A 12,053-nucleotide genomic window follows, 5' to 3' on the forward strand; every position below is an offset into this window, starting at 1 on the left:
AAAATACCTTCTACAGTTACTATCATCATTGTCACTTGCTAGCTTTTCTTTAATTTGTGTGTCACCTAAGATTTAAACCATTTGATAACATCATGGCAATGTCATGGCCCAGTAAAACCACAGCAAATAATGTCTTCTGCCTGGGAGATTATTATATCTTCTTAGGAAAATTTTTCTCAGGGTTTGTTGCAAACCCCATAGAAAAAGCCAAGAATGATCTGAGAAGGCCAAATCTCTTGGAAAACAACAGTAGAAGCATGGATTAGGATGCCTGGAAACAGGCAGACAAATCCCACAATGGTATCCTCTTGAATGTAAGGCTTGAAAACAGTTTTTACACACTGGGGAGGTTTCCAGGAAATGGAAACAATAAAATGGAATAGGCTTCGTTCACACACACACACACACACACACACCCCATTTTACAATGAGCTCTAGAGGAACTGGAGAACACCATTGCTTCAGCTCACCTCGGGCTTCTTGCAGTTTCTTGAGCTCTGCTTCCCGATCTGTTTTGCTCTGTTTGCTTCGAACCCCAAGGGCACTGATGACTAACCTTCTGGCTAGAGCTGCTGAAGTCTCAGGCCGCTCCTTTGCTGGCTGGAGGAACTCTGGATGGGAGAAAGGGTGGCAGAAGGTGAGGGTAAGGAAGGGAAAGCATTCCAGATCCAAGTGATTTAACTCAGTAATTAACATACAAAATAGACTAACAAGGGCTGCATCAGCAGTAATTAATACAAGCCTGATAGATGATGATCAGAGGAAATTAACATGGCAAAGCACAAACAACCCCGGCTTCATTATCTGCATTACCGCATTTTCTTACAGTGACTCTATCATAGCTAATACAGAAGCAGAGATGTCATCAGAAACCGGCTGCTGCACTGCTTGCAGTTAGTATCTTCCATTTTCCAAGCCGCTCAGATGCCCTATTTTCAACATGGTCTTTTTTCCTTTTTGTCTTTAAAAACATGCTTCCTAATTTAACACTAAAACTAAAAATGAAATGCTTTTAGAACTATGGACAGTGTACAACTGATGGAAAAAAACAGTAACTTCACCATCAACAAGAGAACAAATCCAGAGATTACAGGCTTACCAGCAAAAGCTCTAGCTTTGGCCTTGGCTGCTCTTGTGGCCTGTGACAAAGGTCGAATCTTCACCATGGTATGTTTAATACCCAGAGCATCACGAGCTGCAAAGAGGAATAAATGTAAGGAAGTATGCATGAAGGAGGGACAAAAAGAAAAATTTGGGGCTACTTCTTAGAAAATATTTCTTAGATGTTCTGTTTGTTTTTTTTTTTTCTACAGAAAAAAAGAGATTAAAGATAGATAAAATCTATAAGGTACAACTTGGTTGTGATTAATTAATCTTATTTGAGAGTCCGGAAGATAAGAGCTCCCATCTACTGGTCTACTCTCCAAATGCCCACAACAGCTAGGGCTGGGCCAGGAACTCAATTCAAGGCTCTTATATGGGCAGCAGAGGCCTGACCCCCTGAGCCATCATCAGCTGCCTCCCAGAGTGTGCATTAGCAGGAAGCTGGAATCAGCAGCAGAGCTGGGACTTGAACCTATACATTGCAATATAGGATGCGGGCATTCTAACCAGCATCCCAACTGCTTTGCCAAAAGTCCACTCAAGTTAAGATTTTTTTAAAAAGGATTTATTTTTATTTGAAAGGTAGAGTTACAGAAAGAGACCTTCTGTCCACTGATCTCTTCTCTAAATGACAATGGCCAGGGCTGGGCAAGGAACCTGGAACTCCATCCAGATCCCCAAAGTGGGTAGCAGGAGCCAAATACTTGGGCCATCCTCTGTTGCTTCCCCAAGTGCATTAGGAAGGAGCTGCATTGGAAGTGTAGCAGCCAAGACTGAAACCAGAGCTAATATGGGATGTCGGTGTCACAGGAGGCAACTTAACTCACTACACCATGACATTGGCCCTGAGTTATGATTATTTTAGATCAGGAATCTATAAACTATGGCTCTGTGATCAAATCCATCAAACTACCTGCTTTTGTAAATAAAATTTTACTGAAATCGAGTCATGTCTACTTGTCTGCATACTGTCAGTGGCTGCTTTCTTGCCTGACAGAAAATTTTGCCCTACAAAATCTAAGACATTTATTATGTAGTCCTTTATAGCAGATCTGTATTCTAGGAGGTTCAGTGAGGAACCAATATTCCAACACCTCTAGTTTCTATGAATGCCTCAGCATCATACTTATCAATGAATCGAATCATATATGTAAGTCAGCCCAATCACACATTGAGAGAGTGAGTATTACAATTTCTTACTGGACCAGGTAAAGGGCTACTTCAAATTCATTTGTCTTAGGGAAAAAAAAAATCACAAATATTGTTAAGATTTAGTCCCATGATCTTTTTATTTTTATTTATTAGATTTATTTATTTTACTTGAAAATCAGAGTTATACAGGAAGATAAGGAGAGGCAGAGAGAGAGGTCTTCCATCCACTGTCACTCCCTAGATGACCGCAACAGCTGGAGCTGCACCGATCTGAATCTAGGAGCCAGGAGCTTCCTCTGGGGCTCCCACGTGGGTACAGGGGCCCAAGGGCTTGGGCCATCTTTTACTGCTTTCCTAGGTCATAGCAGAGAGCTGGATCAGAAGTGGAGCAGCCGGGGCTCGAACTGGCACCCATATGGGTTGCCGGCACTGCAGGCAGCAGCTTTACCTGCTGTGCCACAGGGCCAGCCCCCCATGATCTTTTTAATTTCTACTATAAACTGTTGATGCACTGTCATGACTTATATAAGTATACAAATAACCTTGGAAGGAGCTGACTCTCTCTCCAAATTAGATGATCAGATTATAGTTGAAAGAGAGAGAGAGAGAGAGAGAGAGGGAGAGGGAGAGCACATGGGTATCAAAGAAGCATGCACCAAAAATCTGTATCTGGGGATGGGCATTTGGCCTGCATCTCATTTCAGAGTCCCTGGGTTCAAATCTCAGCTCTGCTTCTGACTCCACCTTCCTGCTCATGTGTACCCTGGGAGGCAGCAGGTAATGGATCAAATATTTGGGTCCCTGGAAACCTGTATTGAGTTCCAGGCTCCTGGCTTCAGCCTGACCCAGCCCTGGCTGTTGGGTGGGGCCTGGGGGAGTGAATCAGCACATGGAAGATCTCACTCTCTCTGCCTTACAAAAATAAAAATTAAAAAAAAAATCTGTATCTGTCCTATTACATATGCTGGTTGAATAAAATGCCAATTGGCTGGAATAGAAAAGAAATCAAAACAAGTAGCAGGAGAAAATGGACAATATGAAATGAATAGAGATATCTATTAAGTGATTACCTGTAACTGGACTGGAGAATACTCCTAGGGCATGTGTATCATCTACCCATTTAATATCAAAACCTTTCTTTCTGCAACAAAAGAAAACAATTTTGTTTCTTAAAATAAAATCTACTTTTATTAAACATCTTTCAAATAGTCTCATAAAGCATTTCATGAGATAGAAACACTCAACAAGTACACAGGTGGAATGGGATAATGACACAAAAACAGCTTGGAGGACAGAAGAAGCCAGTGAATTTTAAAAGCAATAATACCACCATAAAGAACCACCCGGGAGTATTTTACATTCTCAGCCATTTTATAGACATCAACTAATTAATCCTCACAAGCCCCTTAGGGAGGTATTTAATGCACTATTTACAAGAGATGTTCTTATAGGAAGGGATTGAAAAGAGATGGAAAGAGGAGGCAGAGCAGTAGAAGAATATAAGAGGAGGACACAGGAAAGGTCATCTGGATTTAATGCAAAGGTAAACTGTCCTGTGGTGGGTGTAGGGAGGGCGGAGATAGTGGAGGTAGACAGAGAACAAGATTGCAAGATGTTGCTCAAATAATAAAAAAAAAAATCAAAACTGTCAAGTAATAGGAAAAAGGGACAACTGTAATCATAGAGGCCGATCTCTCTCACTTTTTGAAAAAAGGAAGAAAGGGGAAATAGGAAAGAATCGTAGCAAAGTCAGAAAAATTAAGGATAAAATAAATCATGGTACAAACAGCAGATCAGATTAGAAAGTATCAAAATAATTAACACTGAAGTACTAGAAAATGCTTACTCTGGATCAGAGTTTGAGAGTGAGTACAAGGAAGATCAGAATGATGATACAATAGTTTACACAGTTCAGTGGGACAGAATGAGATTCAGGGACAGATAAATGGACTCAAGGTTCTGCTATCTTGAGACTTGGGCAGCTTTAACTTTTCTTAGGGCTAGGTCTGTTCATCTGTAGAAATGGCCATGGCACATTCCTCACAGAATCACTGGGAAAGTGGAAATGAGATCATCTATGACAAGGCCAAGACCAGTGCTCAACATTTAGTAGGCATGTAATATAGGAATAGTGCTTATTATTTTAATGACTGATAGCAATTTTCATCACAAATATTATTAATATAGATGAAATGGTGATAAAAACATGAAACTCACTCTGGTATTTGATTCACAGGCTTTATCATATAGTCTTTTGCATAATGACTACTTTTTTTTTTTAGAAATAAATCACTATACAGAAAAAAATGACAACCACTAAAATATTTTCTCCCTTTAATAATCAATCAAGAGAAAAATTCCTTTGAGGAAAAAAATTAAGAGGCTTTGAAAGTTAGAGAATTTCCTGAATTAAAGGGTAAATCTGGGGCCAGTACTGTGGCGAAGAGGGTAAAGCCATTGTCTGCGATGCTGGCATCCCACATGGGCAATGGTTCAAGTCCTGGCTGCTCCTATTACAATCTAGCTTCCTGCTTATGTGCCTGGGAAGACAGTGGATGATGGCCCAAGTCCTTGGGCCCCTGTACCCACATGGGAGACCTAGAAGAATCTCCAGGCTCCTAACTTTGGCCTGGCCTAGCCCTGGTCGTTGCAGCCATTTGGGGAGTGAATCGAAAGGATGAAAGATCTCTCTCTCTCTCTCTGTCTCCCCCCCCCAACTCTTTCAAATAAATAAATAAATAAATATATATATATATATATATATATATATCAAAAAAAAAAAGGGTAAACCTGACCATGGCATCAAATGACTACAGAGACTGGAGACTGTGGAAAAACTAGAAAGTATATACTTCTATACTATAAGATAATTTACAAAAAGGACAAGAAAAAGATCTAGATGAGTTGAGTTTTTAGACTTTGAAATTTCATAATCCTTTAAAATTCTCTTTGAAGAATGTTTCTGGATTTGACACTAAAATGGTCTTCCAGGTAAGATCAGGAAAAAGCAAAGCAAAGGGAAGTAAATAATTCATAAGAATTAACTAATTTCTAGAACATCTTAGACATCAACAATTCATTTTACAAATTCTGATATTGGACTGCAACAAATCAAACTAGTGGCTAACACTAGACATTCAGAATATTGGTTCTGGAAGAGACTAACTGTCCTCCAGAATCTACTCACCCTCTACTTTCAGTTACACAACTGATGCTTTTCCCAGGCAAGTTTGAATGATTGAATCAGTATATAGCTGCAAGCTAGTTTTGTCTAGGACTTTTTAATGAAATTTTATTTATTTCATTCAGAAGTTTTTAGGCCATCAAGTGACTTCTCACCACCCACAGAAAAAGCCAGAACAAAGTAGGATAATATCTTTCAGTTTCTGAGAATTCTGTACCCAGTAAAATTGTCTTTCAAAAAAACAAGCTGAAATAAAACCATTTAAAAAAACCCACCAAACTGAATTGGTAGGCTGTTACTAGGTTAAATACTAAAGAATATGTCCCATGAAGGAGGAAACAGTGTTCACATGGGAGGTAAGATACAAGAAGGTATAAATGAAAAACACACCAAGTAGATAAATTTGAGTGCTAAATATATAAAACAGTAATTATGGTAAATGGAGTTTAAAAGGAAAAGGAAAAAAATTAATCAAACAGTCACAATAATATGTAAGATGAGGAGGGAGGGGTTAGGAATTAAAAGCCCTTACAGTTTTAGAAAAAGGGTAAAAACATTAACTTTAGCCAATGAAAAAGTGAAGTATGCATTTTGTAATTTCTAGAGCAATCATCAAAGAATAGAAAGAACATCATTTCTATGAAAAATGGAACAAGAAAAAAAACCTAATCGATCCAAAATAAGGCTATGAAGAAGAGAAAAAGATGGGACAAGTAAACACACATAAAACAGATAGCAGGCAAATAGAAGGGCACCTTAAAAAGTTTGTGAAAAAATGGAATTAAAAGTTTACTAATTAAAAAAAACTTTTTTTAGATATTTATTTTATTTGAGTGGCAGAAAGACACAGCCAGGGCTAAGCCAGGGCAAAGTTAGGAGTTGGGAACTCAATCCAGGTCTCCCCCACTGCTGGCAGAGACGCAACCAGTTGAGCTATCACTTGGTGCTTCCCAGGATGTGCATTAGCAGGAAGCTAGAATGTGGAGTGGAGCCAGGATTCAAACCCAGGTAGTTCTAAGGCATGCCAAGCAGTGTCTTAACTGTTAGGACAAATGCCCAACCCAATAAATTATGGTATAAAAAATGTTTTGAAATCTATGCATAGGTTTTTCATAATATACATTCTTTATGATCTTTGTGGGGACCCTTGGATTTCAAATTTTTTGCACCAAAATAAAATCATAATTCCACGTTCTAAAAACCTTTTGAAATCCCTTCATACACAAATATATATTTAGATATATATTTAAATATATACATAATTACAATAAATACAAATAGGCTAAATGCACCATGAAGACACTGATGACAAAGTCTTAAATGCTAAAGCAGGGCCTAGAAAGGCTGTCTTGTATTTTTAAGGAACTAAGAAGAAGAGTAATTCAATACAAATTAATTCTAATGGACCTGGAAAAGATAATGAACAAACCTGACACTCAAGTGAAAATCAGAAATATGAAAGCAAAAGATTCTTTTTCAAGAGACACTTTAAGAAAATTTCATCCCATCTTCCCTAACACCAGCAACTATTTGAAAATACTTACTGATAACTGCAGAAAACCCGTAGAAGGTCTTCAGTACGAAATTCTTGGGGGAAGTCATAAATTTCAATGACATGAGGGAATTCACACTCACTGAGGTCAATATCAGGAACTTTATGGTTATAATAATCAAATCTAGGTTCCTGGATGCTTTCTCTGTTTATATTCCCTGATAACTAGAGAGGAAGAAACACATAAATGACTGTTACGACAAACCTGAGCACTATAAAGTATTTTCCAATTTATAAACAATATTGTTCCCGGTCTCCATTTTTCCATTCCTTAACCTTTTACATTCTCTGCGTATTAATGCTTTTCACAGATACAATGATGACCAGGGGTTTATCACTCAGTTTATATTATAATGTAAAATAACTGAAATGGATGTTGAACTTCTGGCAGATTGGCAATGCATAAAATCTAACCTGCATCTATCAACCAGCATATGAGAAAATATAGACAAATACATTGAGTTACAAATGGCATATCTGGGAAACTGACTCTCAAACAAGAACTGAAGAGATAAATTTATAATTTTAATTTGAGCTTATTGTTCATGCTCATCTCAGTTTCTCTTCTGGAAGTAAATAAAAACAAAAGATTTTTTTAACTAAAAAATTTATTTCACCCTTGGTTGTATTATAAAAAGTTGAAAAGACAGTTTACAGAGGAATTTGCTAATATAAATGCAAACGGTACAAGTAATTATACTCAAGTTCTCTGGCTGAGAGCCACCTAACAATTTCCTACTTTAACAGGTTAGTGAAGGAATTAATGGTAATGAAAAATACTTAAAATTCTACTATCCCATAAAATAACTGAAGGCTAGTAACTATGCCACAATGAAATCAGCAGAAGGGAAACGGGAAAGTCAAAAATGACAGCAAAGTCATGGCAGTCATTTTGTCATTCAGCTGTTATAAAATCTAAATGCTGCTTACTACTGCCTACTCAAAGCTGCCAGATCCTTACAGCATCACCTCTGTATCAACCTAAAATCCAACAAGGTTCCATTCAAGCTTTCCGTCTTTTATACTGTCTCTTTCCCCATTAGATGAGAAAAGTGAGTATTTGCAATACAAAGGATACATCTCCTTTCTCCAGAGAATTGAAAAATGGATTCAGAAACTTTACTGGAAAGCAAGGAAGCAAAAAGTGATATAGATAGTATGTTTCTTCCTGTGTTCTAGTTTTCTCCACTAAGTCTCAGTTTTGGATTTAAGAAATGGATATAGTAATAGTACCCACAACTCATAGGTGGGTGAATTAAATGAGATGATGTAATAAGTGCTTGACACATAAGTATTCAATTAATTCAACCTACTTTAATGTTAACGAAGTGCTAAATCTGCATACCAAGCACCATGTTAATTATACTCTGCTTAGGCTGTAGAAGGCAGGAAGGCATTCTTCCTCTCACTGTGACAAAGGAAAACATCAGTTAATCTATAAAACTGTTAACTTTTCCTGAGTTCAACAGAGAGCTGAGTTTGCAAGATAACCAACCAAGGGAACTAAAATCTATAGAAGGACAAGTTTCTCCCAAAGAGAAATACAATCTATAAATTGTTTCACCTCTGACAGATCATAGGGGAAAGTATGCCACATAAGTAGGCGAGGAGATCTGAGCCAAAATTGTAACAAATTCTTAAAAGTGTAAGGGAGGTTATTATTTTAAGTTTCAAGTAACTTAGATTCCCTAAAACAGACAAGAGGATTCTACAATCACCTGTAAATCAATCCTTTTGCCAGTGCCACACTGGCTTAATGACTGTAGCTTCACAGAAAGCTTTGAAATAGGACGTTTGAGTCCTCCATTTTTGTTGTTTTTTAAAAGCATTTGATAGTTGGGGTCCCTTGCATTTCCACAGGAATTTAAGAAAGAGCTTGTCAATTTCTGCCCAAATTGGCAACTGGACTGTGGGAACATGACTATCAATTTTGAAAGTAACAATACTAAGTTTTGTAAAAGATGAACATGGGATGTCTTTCCATTGATTTAGGTCTGATTTAATTCTTTCAATAATATTTTGTAGTGTTCAGTGTACAAGTTGTACTTTTTTTGTTAAATCTATTCTTAGGTATTTTATTCTTTCTGATGCTACCGTAAATGGAATTTTTTTATCTCATTTTTTGATTGTTGGCATTGACTTTTTGAGTTACTTTGCTAAAACCAAACCAAATAAAGAACTGCATTTAGAGCTTTTATAAATTGGGGCTAACCAATACACTGTGAGAGGTACAGTGCAAGTCACAAAATATCTTAGAAATATAAATACTAAATGTAATAATAAATACTAAATATAAATACTACTGGTTATAAAGAAGAAAGAAAAAGGAAGGTCTGGCAAGAAAATGTGATTACAGCTCCTCATTCTAACCTGGTCTGCAAACTGAACTTGCACATTTATATCTCATCTCTGAGGTAACCAGTAAACATTTCAGCTTCTGACACTTACTGAAAACAAAGTGCTAACAATAGCAAAAAAATTTAATTATTATCCTACATTTCATGGGACAACAAATATAAGGCCCACAAATTACACATCTTTTCCCAGTATGCTTGGAAACACTAGGTGGAGAGGCACCACTGATAAAGTTGAAAGGCTGAATAATAAAGTGAACTCAGGCAGAAGAATTCTAAATGTTTAAATCTTCCAAAACTAGCCGTGGTAGCTTAATTCAGGTACTGCTGTGATATTCAGTGACAGTGGCTGTCCATGAAACCTAAGAAAAATTGCAATGAAGACAAAATTTGTATTTATTGCCATTCCACTTCTTGCTTGATTTCTCTAGATCCCTGATCCACTATTCCCTTATGCTATCTTTAGCTACCTCAATTCCTGAATCATATCCAGACCTCTTCCCTGGTATTAAAAAAAAAAAAAAAAAAAGGGAAAATTTCTCTTTCATTAGTCTATAGTCTCTGCCCAACTGGCCCTCTCAGCAACAGGTAATACCTATATGCCCTTCCAACCTTCAACAGCAGACTCAGAAGTAAGCCAACCCCGATATAGGTAGGCAATTTAATAGTATAATCTATCATCTGAAGATCAGAAATTGTCTTGATGCTTTATGCCTGGTATCCAGTATTTCTGATTATCCTCTAGGATTTTTCTGAATAACAGCCTTCAGTCAATCTAAACAAAAAATTTTCTGTATAAGATTACTTATTAGCACTCCCTCTGTCCAGATTCTAGGCTTTATTACAATTCTTCACTTTCTTATACACCCTAACCCCAGAGACACCACAACAAAAAAGAAATCTGAGTTTAAGTGTATTTTAGACTGTTGAGTACATATTTCAGCAGTCATACCCATGGCTGGATCATTCTTTTCTTCACTAGTATACCTCCCCACTAAAGCCTAACAACAAAGAACCCATTTTTAGAAAACAAGCACGCTCTGATCTAACAAATGATTAAATTAATACAAAGGGAGGTGTGTGGAGAGTGTAATTCTCTCAAAGGTACATTTCTATCTCTAACTAAACTTTTTTAAACTTTACTTTTTGAACATACCTGTTTGTTTATGAACAGGGTACAGAGTCCAGTGCTCTCTCTGACAATCCTAACTTTCCTCCCAGCTACTGTTACTACACAAATAATGAATTAGGAGTCCTAACACTACCCTGACCCGATCTACCCCAACCATACCCCACATACCATATCTCACTGAGTTCACTGAAAACAAAGGCATTGCTAAGGAAAAATTAAGGCACACTAGGAATCTCTGCAGCTGCAAACAAGAACTCTTAAAAGCTTCCCTTGAAGCAGGCCACACAGCAGACTCACAGAACGACAAATGCTCTAAATAGCACTCTGACTTCAGAATCAGTCTTCACGGCATTCAGATCTGGCTGAAAAGCCCATGAGAGCATTTCAGGCATGGAAAGCCAAGACACTGTGGCAAAAAATGATCTACACGAGGGATCTCAGTGAGATCCCAGTGGAAAGGGGCCATCAAAGAAGGATGCAATTTTCTCTGAAGGGAGGAGAGAACTTCCACTTTGCTAATGGCCCTGTCTAAATACTGAGGGAGACTGGATTCAAAAGGCTTCCATAGCCTTGGCAGCTCATGACAAAAGCCTCAGGTGATCACTGATGTCATAAATAAGAGTGTCAATTGTTAAATCAACAACAGGAACCACTGTGCACTTGCTCCATATGTAGGACCTCTGTTCTTAATGAGTTGTACTATGAGATTTAGTGGTAAAACTTGTCTTCAAACAGTACTTTATACTTTGTGCGTCTGTGTGGGTGCAAACTGTTGAAATCTTTAATTAGTACAGTTGATCTTCTGTATATAAAGATAATTAAACATGAATCTTAATGAAGAATGGGATGGGAGAGGAAGTAGGAGGTAGGACAGTTTGGGGGTGGGAGGGCAGGTATGGGGGGAAAAAATCACTATATTCCAAAAGCTGTACCTATGAAATTTATAGTTATTAAATAAAAGTTTTCTAAAAAAAAAAAAAGCTTCCTTTGTACTGACAATATAAGCCCAAAAGTACCTGCCTTTCTCCAGTTTTAAAAAGGGATCAGAAATCAAAATGTTGCTGACATGTATGCTGACTTGAAAGCAAAAACATGCAATAAATCTAACAGAGTTCAGAAGAAAGATCTTCAATTTTAGGAGTAACCTGGCTTTAAAAAAAAAAAGAAAGAAAAAACCTATGAACCATGGAACCTGCTTACTGTTCTTTCTGTGTTAACCAGAGATCTAGCCATCATTTACTAATGGAAGAATAAAGAGTACATAATTCCATCAAACTCTGCTGCATGTCCCAGGTGACTGCATTAGGATATACAGCATATGGAAGGTGAGTCTACAAATCATCACTTACACAGTCAATAAAATGTCAATTCAGACATAGATACAAATCTATTAAAATGAGTTGAAACTAATAAAAGATACTGTGAAAATAGAAATTAGAGAACAATGAAGGTGTATGTGGGTACCCTATGTTTCTGTTAATTTTTTTTCTATAAGCCTAAAACTGCTAAAAATATATTAATCTTTTTTAAAAAACAGAAATAAGGGACATAAAATAATACAAAGTAGAACTATAA

General features: G+C 37.2%; 1 protein-coding gene across 1 annotated transcript; it reads right to left on the reverse strand.

Annotated features, from left to right (window-relative positions):
- Nucleotides 1–388: 388 nt before the first annotated feature.
- LOC133765204 (coiled-coil domain-containing protein R3HCC1L-like) lies at nucleotides 389–8,911 on the reverse strand. Its single transcript, XM_062198869.1, has 5 exons — nucleotides 8,711–8,911; nucleotides 6,985–7,157; nucleotides 3,327–3,397; nucleotides 1,100–1,195; nucleotides 389–611 (listed from the first exon to the last, which is right to left on the reverse strand). Exons 1-5 carry the CDS (start codon nucleotides 8,909–8,911, stop codon nucleotides 391–393), a joined length of 762 nt encoding a protein of 253 aa, XP_062054853.1. The 3' UTR covers nucleotides 389–390.
- Between the last annotated feature and the right edge of the window lie 3,142 nt (nucleotides 8,912–12,053).

Source organism: Lepus europaeus, chromosome 8, assembly GCF_033115175.1.
Source record: "Lepus europaeus isolate LE1 chromosome 8, mLepTim1.pri, whole genome shotgun sequence".
Taxonomy (NCBI): Eukaryota; Metazoa; Chordata; class Mammalia; order Lagomorpha; family Leporidae; genus Lepus; species Lepus europaeus.